At 36.8% G+C, this 25,729-nt stretch overlaps 1 protein-coding gene across 2 annotated transcripts in view; it reads left to right on the top strand.

The window, feature by feature from the left end:
* Positions 1–3,366: 3,366 nt before the first annotated feature.
* PRMT9 (protein arginine methyltransferase 9) overlaps positions 3,367–25,729 on the top strand; it is a 25,029-nt gene continuing 2,666 nt past the window's right edge. Inside the window, exons 1-9 of one of the 2 annotated variants that reach the window (XM_033134120.1) lie at positions 3,367–3,761; positions 5,996–6,144; positions 8,891–9,127; positions 9,629–9,796; positions 11,948–12,050; positions 13,001–13,107; positions 18,626–18,818; positions 20,542–20,725; positions 22,602–23,313. In XM_033134120.1, the coding sequence (XP_032990011.1) occupies positions 3,573–3,761; positions 5,996–6,144; positions 8,891–9,127; positions 9,629–9,796; positions 11,948–12,050; positions 13,001–13,107; positions 18,626–18,818; positions 20,542–20,725; positions 22,602–23,313 (2,042 nt within the window). In that variant the 5' untranslated portion in view covers positions 3,367–3,572. Of the gene's footprint in view, positions 3,762–5,995; positions 6,145–8,890; positions 9,128–9,628; positions 9,797–11,947; positions 12,051–13,000; positions 13,108–18,625; positions 18,819–20,541; positions 20,726–22,601; positions 23,314–25,729 lie in introns of those variants that run through there. The other variant, XM_033134121.1, reaches the window with a different exon arrangement.

The following is a 25,729-nucleotide window of genomic DNA, read 5'->3' as shown; positions in this document are numbered from 1 at the left end:
CTAACCTGTGATCAGGGCTTAGCCTTTTTAAAGTCAATTTATCTCATGTCTGCCATTCAAAAAGAAAGCCTACACCTTCATGGTCCAGTTCTTCCAAGGTTGCTACAAAAGAAGATAAGGCTGTGAACTTATCAATTCATGTATTTCTAAGGGTCATTTCTAATTGGCTAAACATTATTTTTTATTTTTTGGTCCAGGGAGGACACTGTAACTAAACATTCTTGGGGCTTTTAGCCATTAAAGAACCTCAAATGATCTTTAATTCATTTACTCAAATAGTACATTCTAAACCAAACAACCTCAGTGTATAAACCTATACAATTAAATCATCATCTCTGGGTATGAGGCACTGATATTATCTGAAAGTTCCCCAAATGATTCTAAAATACAGAGTTGAGATCAAGGCTCCAAACCACAAAACAAACAGGCTCATACAAAAAGATGACTCTCCAGAGAAGGTATAAACACAAGATACCTTATGTCAAGCAAGCTGTTTATCTTTTGTTAATGAACTTTCTGTGAGTTTTTCCCCCAGTAACTTTCAACTTTTGCACACTGAAAAGTTGACTAAAAGCCCTTCAGTTGGTTCTGCTTCCTTGTTTGGCATGTGTGGTTTGTTGACAAGCTGCCCAGATCATGGTGAAAAACAACCACAATTAAACCTGCCTTCAGTCAGCAGTGGTTTTCTACATCAGTGAGGTTTTTCTTAGAACCCTAAAAGAAGGTGAAAAAGAATATATAGATGAAGGAATCAAATACATTCTCAAACATAGTTAAAGACCACAGGTTTTGTTGTGAGGGCAAAAAGGCTAATGTGAACAAAGGAGTGACTTCAATATTTTTAATGAAACCTTTGACTAAGTATCAAGAAGTAAAATCTACATTCTGCATTTGTTTTGCATCATACTTCAGGTTTCTTTATAATGGGATATAGGGCTCTTTCATAAGAGAAAGATAATATAATAAATAAAATTAACCTTCAATAAATGTGAAACATCTTGAGTAATTCTAAGTCTCAATTAGGAATAAGGCAACACAGAAAAATAGTAATTAAAATATATTTTCTATTCTAGTTTCTTAAGGTGGCCAGATGTTCCATATTATGTATGTCAGTTCCATTGTTTTTAAATGAATTACCCTGAGGTAGGGGGTATCTAAGCTATAGATAAACAACAAAGAAATTCAAATAACCTGTGATTTCTCTATCTAGATTAATCACATTTTAACTAGTGAGATCTAATAGCTCACAAAGTTGTCTTACGTATTTCACAAAGAGCATATAGCATCCCTTGCCATTTTTATTTAGCAGTAGGCAGTGCCCGCAGGTTGATACTATAGGTGATGATGAAACAGCTGAAGCTGACTTCTTTCATTTGTTTGCCCTTTCTCCACTTCCTGCCAACTCCTTCCTCCATCGCAGCCTATATAGGCTTGGTAATAATAATATGTCCACTTTAAGCTTCAAGCAGTGTAGGTGTTTTAGGTATTTGGATTACTTCAACAAACCAAACAGTCCACATAACAAAAGAAAACAAAACAGGACAAAACAAACCTTACCCCTGTGGAATTAGAAAATACACCCTGGAGTTAAAATAATCTGTAAAGTGAAGTACTTCAGCTACAGGAGGGACTCACAGAAGTGACTAGAACAATGAAGTCTAAGTGCTTCCCCACCAACCCAAATCTCTGGAGAGAAAGTTGGGAGGTCTCCCTTTGCTTTCTGGAGGGAGATTCCAGCCAATTACTTTAGACATGTACAGGGTATGAGTTGAATACACTTCTGATCAATGCTTAAAGTTGTTAGTGACCTGATTTTCATTTTAATAATCTAGATAAGTTTTGGATGACTCTAGATAATAGTAATACTGCATAGCATTAAATATATATTTTATACATCAAGCGCTTTTATATATATGATCTCATTTAATGGCTATATCAATTTTGTGTCCACTGTAGAAAAGGTAGCTTTGTTAGGTCTTTTTACAAATGACTCTTAAGGAAAAGTTATTGGATGGGCCAGAAAGGACCAAGCCTCGATGCGAATGCACTTTTTTTTTTCATTTTTCCAGTCCAGTGGCCTCTTCATGTCCTTACTACATCCTACTGGGACTAGAGACGCCTGAGTTTTACAATTGTTCGGGAAATACCATGTAGTTAAATCTTAAACCGTTTAATATAGAAAGTATCAATTGAAGATCGGAGAGAAATAAGGACCTTTAATGGTTGGGAAAGTCTTGCAAAATCTAGGAGGGAGGGGTGTACTTTCCATTAAAATTAAAAAAAATCTGAGTCCTTACTTTGAGCTGGACTCTGCTAGGTGAAAAGTTGAAAAAAAATGATTAAGCATGAATGCTACCTTTGAGGAACTTTGACGAGGGGAGGTCACAATCTAGCGTTCTGAGGAATTGGTTAGGATTTACATAGGAAGGTGTTCAAAGGAAGGGTGAGTTCAGATAATCAGATCAAAAGGCAAAAAGGCACGCAAATGATGGACTTAGGAAAACTGAAGGAGCCCTCAAAGTTTGTTAGTTTGACACATAAATTTTTTGTTTCTTATTAAGTAAAATATTCACCATTAACGTGTTTGAAACCCGGAACATAAATGCCTTTTTAGCTGTGATTCCTATGCCCTAACCCTAAAGGGTCACACTCGAATGTAGCAAAACTTTTTCTGTATGTAACACAGACCCACTATACAGTGGTGATATATTGGCCAGTGAAATGAACCCTAAGCTCGTTTTAAAACTGAACAGGCAGTCAGGGAACGTGGCCCACGGCACTAACTGGTTGTGTGACATGGGCAGGTAACTTCTCAGGATGTCTGTCCCCTTTTCCGTCTTCAAGATGACTGCGTTCCAAAGGCTCAGCTTACAGGGTTTTGTACGGATGATTTAAAATAATGACAGGGAAAGCATTTCCTCTGCCGCATCTAAGGTGCTTTTGTTATCTCCGGGTTCTTTCCAGTCTTGCTATTTCGAGACTGGGTGCCTCACGATGCAAACGCCGTAAGCATCACCACACCAGTCTGACCTTCTTTCCTCATACGCACCCACGTGCCTCACGGGCGGGTGCAGCTTCGTGCACTGGGTCTGCAGAGTGAGGTCTTGTAGCTGAAGTCACAGGGTCCTGAAAGCCAAGGAAGGGGGATGCGTTTCAGGGCGGGGGGTGGGGAGGGGGGCAAGAGGGGCAGAGGGAAAAGGGAATGCCAACGGCAGATCACGTTAGGATCGGTGGTCTACGCGCACACGCAGTGGCCGTGCCGCGCCTCCCCTCCTAGGGACGACGCACCCGTCGTGCGCGGTGACGTTCACGTAGCGTGCGCCGTCGGTCGGAGCGTGTGGTTGCAGGGCTGTGCGTCGCGTTCTGCGGAGCCCGACGTTTAGGAAGGGGGCGGGGCTTTCGCTTGGCCGAGGTGGGCTCGCTCGCCAGCCGCAGAGGGATAACTGCCCGTGTCGCTTCTCGCGCTGCAGTTAGTCGCATGGACGTGTAGCCATCGAGACAGTTTCCTCGCTCCACTTACCAAAGCGTCTTCCGTTTGGTGATACAAGCGCAAGCTTAGGGCGGTGACGGTCATGCCGAACTCGCGGCCCAGGCCCCGCCGGGGCGCCAGGAGTGGCGCCGGGGCAGCCGGGCGGGACGAGCTGGTGTCACGGTCCTTGCAGAGCGCTGAGCACTGCATGCGCGCCCAGGACTTCGGCACCGCCTATGCCCACTACCTCCTCGTGCTCAGCCTGGCGCCGGAGCTGAAAGACGACGTGAAGGTGATGGGACCCTTCTTTCTCTCACTTGCGGGCGGATCCTCTGTTCTTTTCGTAAAAACTATGTACATAAATAATTGGGAGAAGGGGGCTAAGGTGGGTGGCTGGTGTTTGCGATTAATAGTTACTGTTTAGCCCTGACTCCTTTCTTTGGTTCACACCCACTCGATCAGAAAATCCTTCCTGCCCCACCTTCAGAACCTGTCCAGAGCCTGGGCGCTTCTCACCCCTTTCTTCTTTACTACCCTGGTTCGAGCCTCAGTCTTCTGTTGACTGTTGCAGTAGATGTGCAACTAGGCTTTCTCCTACAGTCTTACCACAACACAACCAGTGTGAACTTTCCATAACAAAAGTCAGATGACATCACTTCCCTATTTCAAAACTTCCTTTTAACTCAGATTCCTAAGGCTATATTGCAAATGAAGCCTCAGGTGATGTCTCTCACCTCCTGTATTGAATTCTTCCAGTCCCTGCCTCAGGGCCTTTGCACTTGCCCTTGTTTGTAGAAGAAATGTGAGTTTATCTAGTTGAATGAAGTTTAAAATTAGCCTAATCATTTGATGATGCATTCTTTATGCTCAATTATTGGATTGTTTGTTACAATTATTGTGTTGAAATGCTGTATATTTTTTCAAGTTTTTTAATAATCTAAATTTCAAAAGATGATTTAATTTTGCATTCAGTTTTCAGCCTCAAGCTACTTTGCTTTATTTCAGTCAGGGTTTCTCTGCCTCAGTACTGTTGACATTTTGAATGGGATGATTCTTTGTTGTGGAGGGCTGTCCTGTGCACTGTATCATGTTTAGCAATATTCCTGCTTCCATCCAATAGATATCAGTAGCATCTAGACATTGGTAATTCACATAAATTTAGGGTAAATTTCAGGACCAGCTGGCGTAAAGGCGGAGAAAAACTGTAGGCAGCGGTAGAATAAAATGGATCAATCTGAGTGCTATTTCCCTCTGTTCTTTGTTCCGGAACAAAACTTTTCTTATGGGAGTGTGTATTAGAAATATATCTAAAATTCACATTTCAATGCCTGGCATTCAGTAGGGTTCAGTAACTAACTGTTTCCTGGAGAACAAAGTCCATATTTCTTTGCATGGGCCTTTGCAAAAGACCTATCTCTTTAGTCTTATTTCTTGCTACTCCCCTTACTTCCCATACCCACACTTCAGCCACAGCAACCTACTTAACTGTTGATTGAGTCCCTGATCCAGTTCATATAATCTGTGCCTTTTCCCCCTCACACCCTGGAATCGTCTTCCCTATTCTTTCCTTCCTCATAGCTCAGTTTCAGGTATCAACTCTTTTGTACAAAATATGTGAAGATGATGTAAAAAGTGTTCACGATAAACCTGGAATTACGAAATCCTTCTCCCATTCCACTGTGTTGCAGTGTGGAGAATGTCTGGAGGGATTTATAATTGGAGTGAAGGTGACAGTGCAAAGGCTATTGCTGTAGCCCAGCGGGTGGTTACAAGGGTCAGATTATGGTGTAACACTGGGGATGGGTGACAGATTTAAAGATACTGAGAGAATTGGCTGGGTTTGAAACCAGTTGTGTTGGAGTTAGGGTGGCATTATAAGGTGACTTCATGATTTGTGGTTGGGTGGTTCCTTAACTTGATGTCCTGTGTGAGAGGAATATGATGGGTTCAGTTTAGGACATTTTTCTCAAAATTGTGTGCTAAAATTTCCCTCTAGAGGCCTCTGTGAGGCGAGGAACAGGATTTATGTTGTTCATTGCTATGCTTTGCACATTTTGCACGCTGAGGGCACACTCCTGGTTGAGATTACTGGTAGGAAGGTGTCTTTATGAGTGTGAGGTTCAGAAGAGAGGATCTTGATTAGAGATGTAGATGGGCAGTCATCAGCTCATAGCTGATGGTTAGTGCCCTGGGGATGGATGAGAAGAGACAGCCAAGGACCAACTCCTAAAACGAAGGAGCCCACAACAAAGAAGTAGGTGGAGAATGTGAAATGGCAGCTAAGAATGGAGAGAGTTTAAAGAGTGGTCCAACTGTCTGATTCTGCATCTTATTACCATGAAAGTGCTACAGTTTATTCATTTATGTATTTGTTTAGCAAACAGTGCCTCTTAAAGTTAAATAAAATTTAAGATGATCGCTCAATAATAGTTAAGTTTTATTCTCTGTGGAATCTTCAACCAGTGTTGTGTATATTCTTGCATCATTTTTACTATTGACTAATTTACTGTTTTTTCTTTTGTAAAGGAAACTTTTCAGTATACGCTCTTCAGGTGGGCTGAAGAGCTTGATGCTCTCAATAGAACACAAGACTTACTTGGTTGCTATGAGCAAGCCTTGGAACTATTTCCTGATGATGAAGTGATTTGCAATAGTATGGGGGAGCATCTCTTCAGGTGGGTAGTGATTTCATATTACTTGTTAAGAATTATTCTGGATCAGGGACAAATTGGAAAGTAATTTGAACAGGGAAAGTTTAAAGAATTAATAACTATAACAGGATCAGAGTAATGAGGGATTGGCTAGTAAGCTATAAAGAGAACTCAGAAGAATATAGGAATAGCAGATATAATAGGTAATAACAGAGCAGTTTTAATATTATATCATATATGCATAATAGCCACTACCTGCAGGGCTGAGACAGAGTATCAGGGAAGAATTCCAGCTCCTTATTAGGAGGTCTGAGATCCAGACCTTGTTGGCAAGGACGTAGAAGGATGGCACAGGATGGCAGAGAATTCATTGTGGTACCTTGCCAGGGAACTTATAAATCTATTGTCTGGAACTAAAGAAATTTTACTTTAGAATTTCTTTCTGTTCTCCAGAGAAAGATTATCATTAGGAAAACTGGTAAAAACCAAAATTTTTTGTTTTGGATTTGTTTTAATAAATCTGGTTTCACTGCTTTGTATAAAGGAAAGGGAGAATTCTTGTTTAGGAAACACTGTTAGAATGCTCTGCTCTGGATAGTAAGATCATTTTACGTGTTCTAGCAGTTGTCCTCTTATTGCTTTGCTCATTTGGTCACATCAAGTTTTTTCCTATGAAAAGTTCTATATAAGAAATACCTTTATCAAACTTTTATTGGTAAGCCTCAGTAATGTAATTGCTAATACCACTTAATAGTCTTAATTGAAATGACCTGGGGAGGTGAAATGAGTACTCCTTTAAGAAACAGATATTTGATAGTTTCTAGTTGTAGAATATGATAATAACTGAGAAAATAAGGCAGATTGTTCGTTTGTTCACACGGACAGCTAACCTGATCCTGATATACAGACTCCGTCTCTACAAGCTAACAACCGCTTTCCATTTAAATGAAATTTAATTCATTTCAAAATATTTTTAAATAATTCCTCAAATTAGTTAGAAATCTACATTTTAATTTCAAAGTTTTCTTTAGTTCTTTAGTTTATGTGAGTGGAGTTACTCTGTAGGATTCAGTTATATTTCCAGATTATACACATGTCATGATCATAATGTTATAAGACTTATGTTTCAGGACAAACTCAACAGAAAATTGGAGAGCTACACTCTTTTGGCAGCTTGTAACTGTCGGTGGCCTATTGTAAGACATTAGTCTGAGCAATTACGAATCATTGAGACTGAAAATACTTGGCGTTAATTTGCTTTGGGGAGATGTAACTACGTAACATTTTGAGTTCATACATAGGCAGTTTAGAATTTGTGACAGTATGTACTTGGCTTTTGTTATACAGTTTACTTTTGTTCTCTAGGACAGTGGTTATTAGCTTTTGTTCTACTCTACTTTTCTCATCAAAACAGTGATGACTTGCTCCCCACCAAGAGAGTCACTGTTCCAGGAGAAAAAGATATGCACAGTAAATGATAGTTTTCTTTCCTGAAATTTATTTGTGAAATAAAATTTGTGTCTGGAATGTCTCAACTTTACAACCTGTGTTAGTCAAACAGCATCCGATTTAAACAAAATATATTTATGAATCAGGAAGATAATGTCTTTTTATTCTTTGAAAGAAAAAAAGGTGTGATCACTTCTTTAGGTATATAAATGTTGAACAACTCTGGAGTACACCTGAAACTGATAAAATGGTGTATGTTAGCTATATTTTTTTAATAAAAATCTTAAAAAGAAAAATCGTGCTCTTATAGTTTGTTGATGTTGACATACATGTTGAGTCTTTTATTATGAGGTATAGGTTAATTGACTGGATCATTTAATTTTTAGATTATCATTGCCATTGAAGAAAACTGACTAATATATTAAGGATCAACACTTAGAGACGCACAAACCTAGGAAATTATTAGGAGCAGGTTTGGCATTGATTCAACAGATTATTGATTTAAAAATATAAATAGCAGTTTGACAGTGCGGTAAATCCAAGCATGTGATCAGGGAACTCACTTGTTGAAGAGTGTGGATCAGTTTAGGTGCTGCTGAAATCTGATGTGTGAGCTGCATACTAACCATGGCTCCTACAACTGTATTCGGTCTACAAATGATTAGGAGAGGTGTGGGGGGGAGGCACGCGGAGTTCTTCACCCCGAATAGTTTAAGAAGCACTGTTCTAGACAGTTTGATAGTTTTTCTTGCCGTTGATTTTTTTCCAAGGCATTTAGGCTTAGACACAATGGCTCTCTTTTTGCAGTCATATTTATTTCATTTCTGTAATATTTAAGTAAAATATATAATTATGGTGACAAGCATCACTGCTGTAAACTGATCTGGCAGCACGTCGAGCTGATTCTAGATGACTGTATGACCTGATGAGTTCCTGTGACAAAGGATGCAGGCACGCCAGCGCGGAGCCTGCTAGCCATCGGCGTTAGTCTGTTTTACAGAGAGAATGGTTTGTAGAAAGCACTGGTGTTCTAGTAGGTTGGTTAAACGCAGGATGACTTTGAAAGCTGCTGTACTATAATACAATAGATATATATAGTCAGGTACTTGGTAGTCTCCTGGAATGCATAAACACAGGTGTTCAGACAAGAAAGAAGTGAGCGAGGATTGCAGTCCTCACCAGAGGCTTCCCACAGGAGGTGGCACTTGGGTTGGTTAGGGTTCGGGTGCTGGTGGGAGATCTCAGGCCAGATGAGTGGCGTGAACAAAAGCCATGTAATTGATGGTGGCTAATTGAATATTTTGTCATTTTTTTACTCTAGGATGGGCTTTAGGGATGAAGCAGCTGGGTATTTTCATAAAGCAGTGAAGCTAAACCCTGATTTCAGTGATGCAAAGGAGAATTTTTATCGTGTTGCAAACTGGTTGGTGGAACGCTGGCACTTTATCATGCTTAATGACATCAAAAGGAATACGATTTATAATGCAGCCATCCAGAAGGCAGTTTCTTTGGGCTCCAAAAGTGTTTTGGACATCGGAGCAGGAACTGGAATACTAAGGTTTGTTGTTTTAATTGCATGTTAGTGTATTCTAATGTAAATTAAAGATTGTACCAAATATGGAATATTTAACTGCAATTTAAAAACAGTTTAATTTATTTCTTATCTTGTTAAGATTATTCATGCAACTACTGTATTTTTCACTATCTTTTTGCTGTATCAAAAACTGTACATAACTACAAAGAAAAATTGGGGGTTATTGAAATTTTGCATAATGAATTTTAATAGTATTTTTTACATATTAATACTTCTGATTGAATCTAGTTGTTTAAATCTATTAGCATTCTTCATACCAATTGTATCTTAATAGGGTGGATGTCATGATGTATTGTCTGATTAGTTTCTTAACAAGACTATTAGTTAATTTTTTAATGTGGAATGAATAATGGTTGTGTTAAAGAGTAAAAGGGAAAACCCATATTTAAGTATCATAATACCACTAAAATTTGAAAAAATACAGTGGATTATTTTTTATTGATGGAGCACTGTTTCCCCTTACAGCATGTTTGCTAAAAAAGCTGGAGCACACTCAGTGTATGCCTGTGAGTTATCCAAGACCATGTATGAACTTGCCTGTGATGTAGTGGCAGCAAACCAGATGGAAGCAGGGATCACACTCTTACATATGAAGTCGCTTGACATAGAAATTCCAAAACACATTCCTGAAAGGTATTGTAATGTAAACTAATTTTAGTGTTTATAATCTGCTATTTTATTTTTTAAAAATTAAGATACATTTCTAGCTTCTAATCCAAACAAAAATGCTAAAACCCTTATATTGTAAAGAATTGGATATAGGCTTGTGTAGCATAAGATGGATTTTCGTAAGGTCATATTCTTGATAAAAAAAATATTAAAAGACCGTGAGAAAAATTTATGGCAAGGAACTTAATAAACTTGACTTTCAGCAAGTTACTTCACCTTTGTTCATTTCAGTGTTCTAGTTGCAAAAAACGGATAAAACCTCCTATGTGGTCGATAAGTGTTTAAAAATGGTACTTAAAAAATGATACGTGAGTGGATCAGGCTTGATGGACTTAATCACTTTTTGTATTAATATCTTTGGCTAAAATAAAAGCTTTGGAAGTGTCACAGGGGTGGTGGAATTTTAGAGCTGGAAGGGATTAAAAATCATTTGGTCCAACACTTATTTTAGATACAGAGTTTTCTCTATGTAGTGCTTATTTTACTACCTCTCCGGGGTAGTCTGTCTTCTCATCTTATTTAAATTCAGTTTAGATTGAAACAGGGCTTTTGATACTCTGTTGTCATTTGGGCTATGATTTTTAATAGTCGTCTTTCATATATGTATAATAGTATTTATATTTACAGCATACTTGAGCTTTTCAATGGTCTCTACATTTGTTCTATTAGAAAGAAGTCCTATTAGATTGTTAAAGCAGATAGTATACTCATTTTATAGAAATACATAGTGTCCTGAATTGTTTTATTCTGCTCAGTTCACTGTAACAAAATAATGCAGACTAGGTGTCTTAAACAACAGATACTTTTTCACAGTTCTTGAGGCTAGAAGTCTATGATCAAGGGAGCCGGCAAGTTTGATGTCTATTAAGGGTTCTTCTTGGCTTGCCTTTCCTCTGTGCATGTGAGGAGAGGGAGAAAGATTCCTGGTTTCTCTTCCACTTTTATACAGACACCAGTTCTATGAGATTAGGGCTTTGCCCTTCTCATTTACTTACTTACCTCCTGAAGACCTTCTCTGCAAAGAGTCACATTGGGGGTTAGGACTGCAACATGAATTTTGGTGGTACACAATTCAGTCCATTGCATGACTCAAAGTTACCTTAATTTAATCTACCTTTTTCTCCTAGGTAGTGTTGTAGAAAGATCTCCTGGCTTTGAATAAGGAGATACTGATTCCAGTACAGACTCCATTATTAATTTATTTTGACTTGAACAAATCTAGACACTTGAAGATGTTGGACTAGATGATTTGAGATACCTTCCACTAAATGTATACAGCCATAAATATTGATATGGTTTAGGCACTGTGGGGATACCCAAGGTTGTTTTTGTTTTCAAGGCACCTATAATCTAGATGGGAAAATAAGAAATAGTCATAATTTTTTTCTTTTAATCTTCTCACTGCACAAATGAAGGATATTGGCAGTAAGTGCTAAAGAAGTTCAGAGAAGGGAGACATTTTTTTGGTGTGTCTTTGAATGAAATTTGCTAGAAAGAAAGGACAAAATCAGAGCTCTGTGGACTAGACTTTCATGAAAACTCACATGTAATGGGTAAAGAAAGAGAAGAAATAGAAGAGATACAATCAAAGTGTAAGAGGTGAACATGGATAATGAAGGTAGAGAAGGATTTTGAGATACAGAGCTTCTCACCTGTATTAAATATTATTTGTAGATTAAGGAAAATGAAAACTGAGAAAGATTATTCATTTTGATAAGTAGGGGAGTCATTGACGATAGTGTTTTTATAGACTGTTGGGGATAGAAGTTCAATTACTCAGTGTTAAGGAGGGGGCTGGTAAAGGTAATAGGTATGAACCATTCTTGAGGATTTAGGCAATGAAGGAATAATCCGAATAGTCACAGGGTCAACTGAAGGTTGGTCCCTTCCCCCAACCGGAAGTTCCCCAACCGGAAGGAGAGAACAGAAGTGGCCTGAAGAACATAGAATCAAGTTCCTCAAGATTCAAGAGTAGATATTAAAAATGAAATGTATTAGAAAACATTTACGTATGGGCTTTTTCTCTAATATACTCTTCCTTCTCTCAGCTTTGACATCTTTATATAAACAGCGTGATGTTTTACTTACATATATCTTTAAAAAATCATTCTATAGAGTGTCCCTAGTTGTAACCGAAACTGTCGATGCAGGTTTATTTGGAGAAGGAATTGTGGAGAGTTTGATTCACGCATGGGAGCATTTACTTTTGCAGCCAAAGGTAAGCGGCATGAAAAAAGACTTAAATTGGATTAAGAATTCATTATTTTAACAGATATTTATTGAACCCCTAACATATTTGCAAAGCTGTATGAAATACATCCCACCATCAAGGTACATATTGTGTAGTTAGAAAAAAATCGGTGCAAATAAAAACATTTAATAACGTAATGTAATGTGCACCTGCATGCCCAAATGGGGTATGCAGGCAAAAAATACTCCAGAAGGGAATTCACAGGAATTGAGGTTACATTATGAAGGGACTGACTGTGGAATTCTTGAGTAGGGTTGAGAAAGGGAAGTCCTTTCAGTCTCACAGCACTCATTGCTTGGATTTTTGGCATATTATCAAAAGGGAGTGTAGTGATAGCTGGCATGGTACGGTTTTAAGGTATTCGTTGAACCCAGGCCACTGATTTGACAGGACTAATTCGTATAATTGCTAAATTATAATTTTCATTGAAATCCTCTCAGTGGCTCATAAGTTGTAGATTTGGTTTATATAATACATATTATGAATGAAAAGGTTTTAACATGTGGTAAGAAGTCACTACTTACACAAAACGATTTGGATTTAAAATATCTCATTAAAGGTTGAAAAGAAGGGCAGTTTGTTTTTAAGTATGTAATGATGATTTTGGCTTCTCAAAGTCATACCAATAGTCTTTTGCTGTATGCAGGCTTATAGACTTACAGCTCCCCCCTTCCCTTCATCCCTTCCTATTTATACTGTTAAAAAATATATATATAAATATTTATTATATATATATATAAATATATATATATTACATATATACATACATATAGCAATGAAAAGAAACTTTTTGAAGAAAAAAACCCTTACCCTTTTATCCTTACCTATTGTTTTTTCTTACTAATTTTCATAGCTTGTCATCATACATATTTTTGCATACATATAATTGAATATAATTTTTATTGTTACATTTTTAGACCAAAGGTGAAAATGATAATTGTGAAAAGTATGGGAAAGTTATACCAGCAAGTGCTGTTATCTTTGGGATGGCAGTAGAATGTGCAGAGATAAGGAGATATCACAGGTAAGTGATTAAATGGTAAATTTCTAAAAGTCTTAATTTTAAGGAGTGGACTGTACTTCAGAGGTTATTCAAAGAATATTTGTATGCAAATTTGTAGTTTTCTGACTTTTAAATTCATGATGTTTATTGTAGTCTAAATTTTTTTTTCTGATTTTTAACTTTCTTTTAAAATAGCACCCCAGTATTAAAACAAGATTTCAGTTTTCTATTGGAAAATTATTTTTGATACAACTCAGTATCTTTTTGTAATAGATTCATGTTCAAAAATATTAAGTTCAGACTGATTTTAGTTGAAAGTGAAATAAAAATTTTTAGTGTAAAAATAATTTTATTTTTAATTTATTTCCTCCATTCCTTCTTCTTAATAGTTTCATTGATACTACTGTGTTTCCCCAAAAATAAGACCTAGCTGGACCATCAACTCTAATGCGTCTTTTGGAGCAAAAATTAATATATGACCCGGTCTTACATTATATTACATTATATAAGACTGGGTCTTCTATTGTAGTAAAATAAGACCGGGTCTTATATTAATTTTTGCTCCAAGAGACGCATTAGAGCTGATGGTCCAGCTAAGTCTTATTTTCGGGGAAACATGATATACTTTTTTGAGATTGTGAGATTTACTTATCAACTCTGATACAGATGAAAATGTTTCTAGTTACAGAAGCTTCTTGGTAACAGTTTTTTTCTTGAACATTAATGAATGGGTTTTTTAAAATTTTTTTGCTAAAATATTGATCCATATATTTTTAAAAGACTTTTTAAGCAGGCCCCCCCTTCCAATAACCTATTAGTGGTAATTGAAATATAAATATTTTAGGAAATACTGATGAGTAAAAGAATAAAATAAAAATCATTCTGATAATTGCTGTAGATAACTACTGTTCATCCTTGTTGTATAGTCTTCCTTCCACTTTTCTATGCATACTACAGGGTGATAAGTAAAAATATTTAGTGATTGGTAGGGCACAGGGCCTCAACAAAACAGACAGTGGTCTTAATGAGCAGATTGGCTGAATTAGAATGCACTGTTTGAGTGTCAGCACTGTGTAAGTAAATGTGTTCATGTATAAATTTAATTTTGTTTCAGAAGTAACAGTAAATATATTTGCTTTTTCATTGTGAGCCTCTTTATGTTGATAGATTTACGTCATGATTTTTAAAAATCAATTTCCTAGTGTAGTTCCCAGAATTTAGAATTTTTAGGTTGCTTCCACTATTCTGCTTTTAAAAACAAGTGTAAATATCTTTGTATTTATGTCCTAGTGGACTTGTCTTTATTATTTTCTTAGGATAACTTCCTTAATAAAGAACCACTGAGTTGAAGGGTATGTATATTTTTCAGGCTATAGAGACACATTGCTCAATTGCCCACCAAAAAATTAGGTTGTAGGTCCTTCAGTTTTCTTGCTATAACGTATTTCTAGACTTCTTTCCCTCAATAGTTTTTCTTTATATTTTATTTTTATAGAAAAATCACTGAAATTGTTTGCTTAGTGAAATAGAAATTAAATGACTGGTATCTACCATTTTGAAAAATCTGCTATTCCTTCTTCACTGATTCATTTATATAGCAAATGAATGTCTGACTGTACAACAGAAGCACCAGAGGAACTTCTGTAAAAATAAAAATGCCATACATTCTGTTTGAGTAGGTATGGGTGAGTGGGGCCCCCATAAATATCATAAATATTACTATTTGGCACCTAATCAGTTGCATCTTATGCTCATCTGAACAAGCAAATGTTTTAGGAATGGCCAAAAAAACTATTGAAACTTTTATTGCCTTACTGGAAATAAAAACTAGAAATAAAAAGCATTAATGTATTGCTGTAGAAAGAGAAAAATAGATCAGTGGAACACAATAAGGAATCCAGATATAGACCTTTGAATTTATAGGGGATTCAGTATCTGGAACAGGTTTGGTATTTCAGATCAGTAGACAAGGGATAAATTATTCAGTAAATGGAGATAGTATGCTTCATTTGGGGGAAAAAAGTTGGTTCCTTACTTTTAAATCCAGATGAATTAAATATCTAAGTGCAAAAAATCCATTAAGTGTGAAGGCTTTCTAAAGAAAAATACAGGTTCTAGAAGCCATGAAAGACTGACAAATTTGACCATATTAAGAAATTTGAAAAAAGTCCATCTGGTGAAAGACAGTATAAAGTTAAAAGGCAGGTGACATATATAAAAATTTGCAACTTTTAAATCAAAGTATAAGTATATTTGTCTATTAATCAGAAAAATGGAAATTACATCCATAGGGTAATATTTTTTAACTGTTTATATTAGCAAATACTAAAAATGATAATATCCTGTTTCCTTATAGTTGCGTGGAAAATTTATACACTGTTCGTGCAACATTTTAATAGCTCAGTTTGGCATTATCTAACAAAACTAAAGATGTGTATAGTCCTTGACCTAGCATTTCCACTTCTGATAATCTGTGCTGATAAATACTATACATGTGTGCAATGAATGTAAAAAGGATGCTTACAGTAACACTAGTTGGAAAAATTAAAACAAAAAACCATCTGAACGTTTATCAGTAAGAAAATATTTTAGTAAAACATTCACCAAGTGTGATACTTTGCAAATATCAGAATGAATTAGTTAAGATACATGTACAGACATGGAAGTTCACAATATACTATTAGTGAAAAACTCAAGGCATAATGAGCGTACATAATACTAGGAGCAGTGAGCATACATAGTACTTAAATCTTGGTTTCTAAATGCCATTTATCACCAAAAGGAACTATGTATGCACCCTTGGAGAAATGGCTGCTTCCAGGACTGGGGCCGGACAAAGTCAAGAGGATCCTGTAACATGTTGAGTGTTGGGAGTGTTAAAAGGACACTGGAGTATGCTTGGAAGTGTCTCCCACTGGCCAAATCTGGGACAATTTAAGCACCAAAATACATAAGGGGTGTTATGCATTAAAACGCATTGAGTAAAATAGGAATCCATGAGTCTCTACTTACAATAAATAGATCAATAAATACATCAGTGGGATAAAAGGACAACTCTTCCTTACAGTAGAATGCTAATTCAAAATACATTAACAGATGACACAGAATTACTGTTTGCAATCCTCATGGAAAGATGCAGGCAAGAATTATGAATGGATGCTAAATCAAAGGGAAGAATTTGATGAGGATCAGCGTATTTATATAGTTTCAAAGTATCTCCTCACAAATAACTTATTACAAAAGGAAAAGTGTTAAGTATACAGGGAAAAAAACACAGAACATTTTAACCAAGTGATCAAAATTAACATCACTGCTAAGATTCCTCCAAATTTGAAACTTTGAGGATGTTATCACGTATGTACTATTATATCTAAAATGTATAACCTGTACCTAAATGTGAGGAAACCTCCAACAAACCCAGGTTGGGGGCCATCCTATAAAATAAGTGGCCTGCCTTCTTCAAAAGTGTTAATGTTATAAAAGACAAAGCAAGGATGAGGAACTGTTCCATATAAAGGAGATTAAAGACACAGGACAGCTAAATTGCAATCATGATTCCCATATCAGAGAGAAAAAAATATACGGGACATTTTTGATTTATTGATTCATTTGACAAATATAGAATATGGAGTGAAGATTTGATAATACTGCGTTTGATAACTTGTGATTAAGAAAATAACTCCGTTTATAATAAAGATAACACTGAAGTATCTATTAAGGGAGAAATGAGCGTGATGAATGCAACCTACTCAAATGGTTCAGGAGAAAGAACACATGGAGAGAAGAGAATGTGATGAAGTAAATGTAGCACAATATTAAAAAAATTGATGAGTCCAGTTAAAGAATGTGGGAGTTCTTTAGACTATCCAAGAAACTTTTCTATACATTTGAAATAATAATAATAATAATAATATTCATTTTCAAAATAAATAGTTAAGAGCAGAGGGAAATATGTATATGTTTGAGCAATATAAATACATTCTTTTACACACATAAATATAAAGAAAAAAGATGTGAAAGGATGCGCATCAAACTTAATGGCGAAAAAATGGGGAGGAAGGAGTACTGTGAAGGTAGATTTCACTTTTTACGATACTGTTTGCAAGTTTTGACAATAACTTTATATTCATGTATTTTATAAGACATTGAAAAGAACTTATTTGTCACATCCTTTTTGTTTCTATAACTGTGTGTGACTTTTAATTAAGAGTTATTAAAATCAATAATTCCATTTGATGATTCATCTTTTGAGCGTATAATAAAATAATTCCTAGAAGTAGACTGTTTGAACTTCTGAAACCCTGTCAAGGCAGATAGACTAATTAATGAATGTCTCCGGGATAAGATGAGGTTGGAGTATTACCTTTTACAAAGTGGTGTTGCTAAAGTGTTCATGAAGTGTTTTTTTAATATGAACTTTTATTGGCATCAAGCCAATTATAGCAAGTACACAAATCATAAATTTGTGATTTGATGAACTTGCAGGGAGTTGATAGACCTGTGTAACCAGTGCTCAGATCATTATTCCCACCCCAGCGCATCCTCAGGAAGAAACTCCTGCCAGTTACCAGCGCCCTTCCCCTCCACAAGTAGCCACAGTCTGGCTTCTAACACCATAGCTTATTTTTGCCTGTTTGAATTTTGTGCAAATAGAGTCGTATAGTATTTTTTTGTGCAGGACTTGTTTTGTCCAACACCACCATGTTCTTGTGTGTAGTTTGTTCATACTCCTGGCTGTATAGTATGCCATTGTGTGAACACAGCACAATTCATTCGTCCACTCTACAGTTGATGGACATTTAGGTTATATCCAGGTTTGGGGGCATTGGCGATCATACAGCTATAATCATTCTTGAGCATTTTTTTGGTGATGGTCTGCATACAGTCCTGTGGGCCATATTCCCAGAAGTGGAAATGTCAAACACATTGAGGTTCCTAGATTAGAATGGGTCTGGAATAGATATGTTCAGCTTGAGTAGGTACTATGAGAGTCTTCCGAAGGGGTGTTATTTATATTCCTGCCAACAGTGCATGAGACTGTAGTCTCACCAACACTTGGTATTGACTATTTCCCCCATTCTGGTGGTTGTGTAGTATGGTTTTAACTTCATTTCCCTGATGACTAATGAATCTGAGCAAGTCTCCATATCCTTATTGTCCATTTGGATATGCTCTTTTTTGAAGTGTCTAAGTCTTCTGTCCGTTTTTTTCTTCTTTTTAATTTGTAGGAATTTTAAAACATATTTTGGATATGAGGCCTTTGTTGAATAGATGTATTAACAAATCTATTCAGCGGCTTGCCTTTTTACTTTCTTACTGTGTATCTTTTGATGAGCAGAGGTCCTTAATTTTAATGTAAACCTACTTATCATGTGTTTTCCTTAATAGTTAGTGATTGTATATGTGATTGTGCTTAAGACATGTTTGTGAAGTTTTATTTCATTTTTATGCTTATTTTTGCTAGATTCAGTATTTGTTGGTGCTACTTGGTTCTAAAAAAGAACCCTCTTCCTCCCCCTCTTATTTCCTCTCGCACCAGGGTGGGTATAAAGGACATTGCTGGGATCTGTTTGCCAGCAAATGTGAAATTCCGGAGCCCAGCTTATTCTTCTTCAGATACCGAAGAAACAGTTGAACCTTATACGACTGAAAAGATGAGTCGAGTTCCTGGAGGATATTTGGCTTTGACAGAGTGCTTTGAAATTATGACAGTAGATTTCAACAATCTTCAGGTAAAAAAAAAAAAATGCAATTACTCTTTCTGAGAATTAAACTTTATCTGCTGTTTAAAATAATTAACACATAGGACAGTCTTATTTTATGAGTTTTCATGGGATTCCACTTACTCTATGTAAAGAAAATGATTAAACAGTAATCAGAATTCCTTCATGAAATTATCACTTTAAATATGAAGACAAGTATCCCTAAGATTGGCTGGGAAAGTGTAAGGTGCCAGGTGCTTTCACACGTGTTCTGACGATGCAGTAGTTACAGTCTCCTTGTGCTGTACTCGTACAGGTGAGGGAGCTGCCGCTCACATTCATTCTCCCCAATTATGCAACGTGTGGAAACCGGGACAGGAGTTCTAGCCTAGATGTGTCTGACTTTTCCCTGTGTCATGCTGCCATTTCAAATGAACAGTATTCCTTGAAATGCACAGCAATCTAAATCTTTAGATTGTATGACAATTAGGGTGACCAGCCATCAGGACTGAGCCATTCCAGAGATGTGGAACTTTCAGTTTTGAAACTGGGACAGTCTTGGGCAAACCAGGCCAAGTTGCTTACTCTTGTATATCTAAGTGTTTGTTGCTGGTTGGTGGGAAGACGTGCTATCATGTTTCCCTGAAAATAAGACCTGGCCAGACCATCAGCTCTAATGCGTCTTTCAGAGCAAAAATTAATATAAGACCCAGTATTATATTATATTATACCCGGTCTTACATTAAAATAAAACCAGGTATTATATTATATTAGACTCGGTCTTATATTAAGATAAGACCAGGTCTTATATTAATTTTTGCTCCAAAAGACGCATTAGAGCTGATGGTCTGGCTAGGTCTTATTTTCTGGGAAACACAGTATATAAAGAAAAGTGCCCAAAGAAATTGAGAAAAATTACATAGACTCCTTCTCTGGAGATCTTTAGGTATAGTTCAGTGTTCAAATGCATAAGTTTTTAAGATAAAACCTGCTTGGGGACAGGAGACTTTGTTAAGGTCATTTTGGCGTAAGGTTTTCATAATTTAATAAAAGCTTCCACCTAGTAATTGTTACTAGGTTTTTCTTGAGGTGGTCTGGAGCTAAATGCACATTTTGGCATTGCTTACTGAGGCTGAGCTTCAAGATCATTTCTTTTCTTGTATAACATTCCAGTAGAGGACAGTGGTATAGCTGCTAAGGACCCCAAAGCAATCCTTTTGTTTAAGATTTCTTATTTTTTCTTGGCCGCAATAATAACAAAAAAACGTTTAGTAAGTCTTTAATTTTGAAAGTCATCCTGCCTATTTAACGCTTTCATGTAATACAGAAGAATAGAAAGGACAAGGCCTTTATTTCTCCAGGTTAACAGTTTGAAGTTTGAAGTGCATGTCTTCAGACTTGCTTTCTATTCTTCTGCACACAAACACTTTGTACAAAACAAACAATCTGTATTGCTTTGCCACTCACTGCCCTCATTCATAGTATATCGTGAACTTCAACAATATGTCATGAACGTCTTTCTCCATCAGTAATGTGTATCTGCCTCATTGTTTTTAATAGCTGCATGGTGTTCCAGGTAATAGGTAGAGCTTCCCACCCAGTGTGCCTGAAATGGTTACGGTGTGCCAAGATATTGATCCCTTTAGGGCAATGGCAGGACCGAGAACTTAGAGAAGTGGAAAGTGATGTGATATTGGGGCATGTGCGTATTAAGTGTATAAAATCCTGTCATTCCCTTTATATGTTTTGTCAGGAACTAAAAAGTCTTGCAACTAAGACACCTGATAAAATCAGTGTTCCTGTTATTAAAGAAGGCATACTAGACGCGATTGTGGTTTGGTTTGTACTCCAGCTGGATGATGAACACACTTTATCCACAAGTCCTAGTGAGGAAACATGTTGGGAACAGGCTATCTACCCCGTGCATGACCTTCCAGGTATTATCTTGAGTAATTTTTTCCAAACTTCTCGCTTTAATCCTCTAAGCATTTGAGTGTCAAAAAAATTACTTTGAACGAGTTTTCAGTCAAGGAAGATTGGTTAAATCTTTGAGAATTTTTTTTCTTTTTTAAAAGTGGCTTTAAATAATATGTGTAGTTGAGAAGAGAGACTAAAATACAACTTTGCTGCGTACCACTCAAAAATACCTATGATTAAATCATTTCTTCAACTCTGATTACTCTAGTTACCAGTAGATAAGAGAAATGCTGGTCCGTTTTATATGGAACATAGTGGAAAAGTATTACTTTGAGTGCAGGAGTTTACAGAATCTGATGGCATCTGTGGAGCCCCAGGTCATAGAACTGCATACACTTATATAAGTCCAAAATTTTGCAATTTTAGGGAGTTCATGAATCCATGGGCTTCTCTAGGGAAGTTCTGTATTAAAGGTATTTTTTTTTTTTGTATAGAATTTTTTTTTTTACCATCAATTTCATGGATTTCAGTATATGTCACAGCAATTGTATTACATAGGAAAATTCTACCTTTTTTTTGTTTAATAAGAATATGAGGCGTTTTTATTCTTTTTTTTTTTAACTGGGGAATACTGGGGAACAGTGTATTTTTCCAGGACCCATCAGCTCCATGACAAGTCATTGTCTTCTCTATAGTTGTGGAGGGCACAGCTCACTGGCCCATGTGGGAATCAAACCAGTGACCTCGGCATTAGGAGCATGGCTCTCCAACCTCCCGAGCCACCAGGCTGGCCCAAATTCTACCTTTTTAAAAGTGGCTATTTCTGTTTCTCCTAATCGAGGAGCTAATTTGGCAAGGTCATCAGTCTTGGAATCAGTAGTGTCGTGGCTAGTCAGACAGATTGGATTCAGTTCTCAGCTCCACTGCTTCCTGACTCCCTGGCTGGCCTTGCTGGTTGTTCTCTGAACTTTTGTTTAGTGGTGTGTAAGAACGGCATGAAGCTGCCTACCTTGCAGAACTTTTGGAGGGATTATTAGAGATAATGGCCTAACGTAAAATGCCTACCACAGTGACTGGCACTTAATAAGTGACATTTTCTATTTGTGTCTCTTTCAGTAACTGATAGTCACATGGTCTTTCTTGTTTTTTTAATCCTTCTTAAGGGAAAGGACATTTTAAATGTTTAAACACAAGAATAACAACTTGTATTTTCAGCAGGTGCAAGGGCTGGTAAGAAGGAATTGTGATTGTACATTTCAAGTTTTACCAAGTGTAAAAGATTAGAGCATGAGATAGTCTATTGTAGGACTTAGTCTTTCCTCATGTATTGAGAATTCTAAACAAATTTTGCAAGACTTTCAGCTAAGAGATATTACTGATAAGGTTGTATCAAATCCTGCTTTGTTCTTTTGGAAATTTCTCTTAAAGAATGTCCATTTAAGCTAAAGTGAGGTTTGGTATTGATCCTGAATTTCATCTCTCTGCTATTGGCTTCATTACCAAGGAATGAGAGTTCCCTTAGCCCTTCTTCAGCCTCCAACTTGGGAATCCCGATGGTACCTAGTGATTGTAGTGAAAACACTAAATACTGATAGTTACAGTTCAATAATGTAGTTCCTGAATTTCTCCAATAGGCTATGTAAGAGTTAATTGAATCTTCAAACCTCAATTTTTCCCTACATAAAGCTAGAGGGATTTTCTTAGTTTTGTTTTGTTTTTTAATATAGGAAATGAATAGATTAATTCACTTAATTCTAATAAATCAATATGCGTAATCCTCCATGTAGTAATTTTAAAAATGGGGGGAGGGCAGATGTGTTTATATGATGATCATCAGGCTTATAAACACTCATATTCATCAATTATAATGATATTCTTTCTCACTGTTGTATGAAGACTACCGGATAAAGCCTGGGGACCACGTGATGATGGACGTGTCTTGTCAAGATTGTTACTTAAGAATCCAGAATATCAGTATTTTCAGTTCAGAATATGAAATGGATGTTGGGAAAAGTTCTACCAAGAACAAAGACTTGCTTTCTTTAGGAAATGAGGCTGAACTCTGTAGTGCCCTGGCTAACCTTCAGACCAGTAAACCAGATGCTGTGGAGCAAACGTGTGTGTTGGAATCCACGGAAATTGCTTTGCTTAATAACATCCCGTATCATGAAGGCTTTAAAATGGCGATGAGGAAAGTGTTGTCCTCACTGACTCCAGAAAAACGGTGTCAGGCCATGGAGAGTCAAGATAGTGAGATGAGCTGTGAAAGTGGACAGAATAACTCCGAACAGATTGCCTCTGAACCTTTCTACGTGTTAGATGTGTCTGAAGGCTTCTCTATTCTGCCTATAATTGCTGGCATACTTGGGCAGGTTAAACCTTACAGTTCTGTGGAGAAAGACCAGCATCGTATCACTCTGGACCTCGTATCTGAAGCCAATCACTTTTCCAAAGAAACACTGGAGTATTGGTTGAGACATGTGGAAGATGAATCTGCTGTGTTGCAAAGGCCAAAATCAGACAAGTTGTGGAGTATAATTATATTGGATGTCATTGAGCCATCTGGGCTTATTCAGCAGGAAATAATGGAAAAAGCTGCAATATCCAGGTAAAACGCAAAATGCAGCTGTTGGTTTTTCTTAGCTCAAACTTCATGTAAATTCTTTTATTTCTTTAATGGTATAACTGTACTAGTGAGTCATGACCTTGTGTGTTCCTCAAGTATTTCTTTCCAGGGCCTGGGACTTCATATCTTTCTTTTTGTGTGCATGTCAGTACTGATTTTCCCCCCTAAAGGATCCCCTGCATTGTAGGTGTGGAGAGACCTGCTTTAGGATTGGACTGCGTATATATAATACAGGGAATTGAGTAGAGATCTGTCAGAATAGATAAAGACATTCAGGGTAAATAAGGAAAAAATAAAATCTCAGCTTGCTAATAACTTCATAGAACAGTACCCTCTGGTGCCTCTTGTGGCTGTTTGGGGTTAAAATTCTATCTGGTTTGGTAAAGGCATAGGTAGGGATTTTGTGAAAAGCTGTGTAATTTTGTTAAGAGGCATGTAATTTCACCACTTGTGGGGATTCAATGTCTACCGGAGTTTACCTAAACTGCTAAAAAGTTAATAGGAAAGGAGTAACAAAAATGAGTAAAGCATGGGGGACTGGGTGCAGTCCATTTTTATGCTTATCTGTACGTAAGGTTTATTACAACTTAAATGATCATGCGCGTATATTTAGTGAAGAGAGATTATCCTGGTTAGAAGCATGACTTCTCTCGATCAGCCTGATGCCACTGCACTTACGAATCATCTCTAACTTTCCTTGCTTGCTATTCAATGCTCGTCAGATGACCCGGTTATGATTTGACTTCCGATTAGCTAGTCTTTAGGGAGAGCTGTTTCAAGAGCAGCGTGTTTACTTATTGGATCCATCAGCTTTTTATTTTGAAAAGATTCAAGATTTCAAACTTAAGAAAAATTGCAATAGTAACAATGAACAGTAGGTAATTGTTTTGTTTGCTGAATCTTTTGGTAGTTAGCTGTTGGCTTCATGACTCTGACCCTTATTTTAACAGTTAGCGTGTCTCCTTAGAACAAAGGCATTCCTGTACATAACACAACTAAATGATCACACTCAGCAACCTAGCATTGATAAAATACTATTATTTAATATATAGTCTGTATTAAAATTTCCCCTGCTGTCTTAGTAATATATTTTTTATTGCTTTTTTTCTCACCAATCTGGAAGTTCAGGTTGAAATCAGCTTGGAATATTCAGTGAACTTGAGGGATTTAATGTCTGATTGTAAATGTGGCAAATGAAAATCATTTGGTTTAAAGTACTTTAAAGTGCCCTCCACCGCTGATTCACTTGATGGCAGTGGGTGACCCGCCCACCCCTCTCATCCCCCACATAGTGCGTCTGGGTGTGGGAGCTGCCTTGGCTTAAGATCCCTAAATTTCTTGTAAGAAGTAATACCGCCCATCGGCGTGGCTTCCAAGACCCAGCACTAGGAACACTTGGTTACAAGTTCTGCCACACTCGGGGAAGCCCCAGGGTAGTGTAGTTTTCCATCTGGCTTTTCTCGTTTGTTCATAGTGCTCTCAGTCCAGATGCAATCTACCCAGTAACATTTAAAAAAAAAACACAGCCTACTTTCAACTTGTATGGGATTTCCAGGGACACAGAAAGTGAACCCAGGATCCATTATAGAAAAAGCGTTTTTGTTAACTCTTATACTCTTTATTAGAGCACTTGGATTTTAATAACTTTTTTCTTGCTTTCAGAGTATTTAAATTGTTTTGAAATAATTTTAAGCTTACAGAGAGGTTAAAAGAATTGTACAAAGAACTTATACGTTACAACCAGATTCAAAAATTGTTAATATTCTGCCTCATTTGCTTTATTCTCTGAACTTTTTAGAATGAGTTCCAGATATCATATTCCTTTATCCCTAAGTACCTTAATGTGTATTTCCTAAGAACAAGGACATTCATTTATACAACCATCGTAGTTGTCAACATCAAGAAATTTACATGGACACGGTACTGATATCTATTATACAGATCTTACTCAGATTTCACCATTTGTTGCAACGGTACCCTTTATAGCTTTTGTTCCTGGTTCACAATCCAATCCAGGATCACACATTGCATTTAGTTTTCATGTCTCTTTAGTCTCCTTTATTCTGGAATAGTTCCTCAGTCTTTCATGACATTGACCGTTTCGAAGACTGTAGGCCATTTATTTTGAGGAATGTTCATGTGTTCTTATGATTCATATTATCTACTTTAGAGAGGAATACCACAGAAGTCTTGTCACATAGGAGGCACACGGTGTTATTTATTCATTATTATTAATTTAGATCAGTCGGTTAAGTTGTATCCACCAGGGTTTTCCACAGTAAGTTACTATTTTTCCCTTTGTAGTGAATAAGTCATTTGTGGGGGTGATAATTTGAAACTATGTAAGTATCCTTTTCCTAATCAAATTTTCACCCACTAGTTTTACTATCCATCGATG

Source organism: Rhinolophus ferrumequinum, chromosome 18 (assembly GCF_004115265.2).
Source record: "Rhinolophus ferrumequinum isolate MPI-CBG mRhiFer1 chromosome 18, mRhiFer1_v1.p, whole genome shotgun sequence".
Taxonomy (NCBI): Eukaryota; Metazoa; Chordata; class Mammalia; order Chiroptera; family Rhinolophidae; genus Rhinolophus; species Rhinolophus ferrumequinum.
The sequence above is the reverse complement of the archived record's forward strand: the minus strand, read 5'-3'. Positions and strand labels throughout refer to the sequence as shown.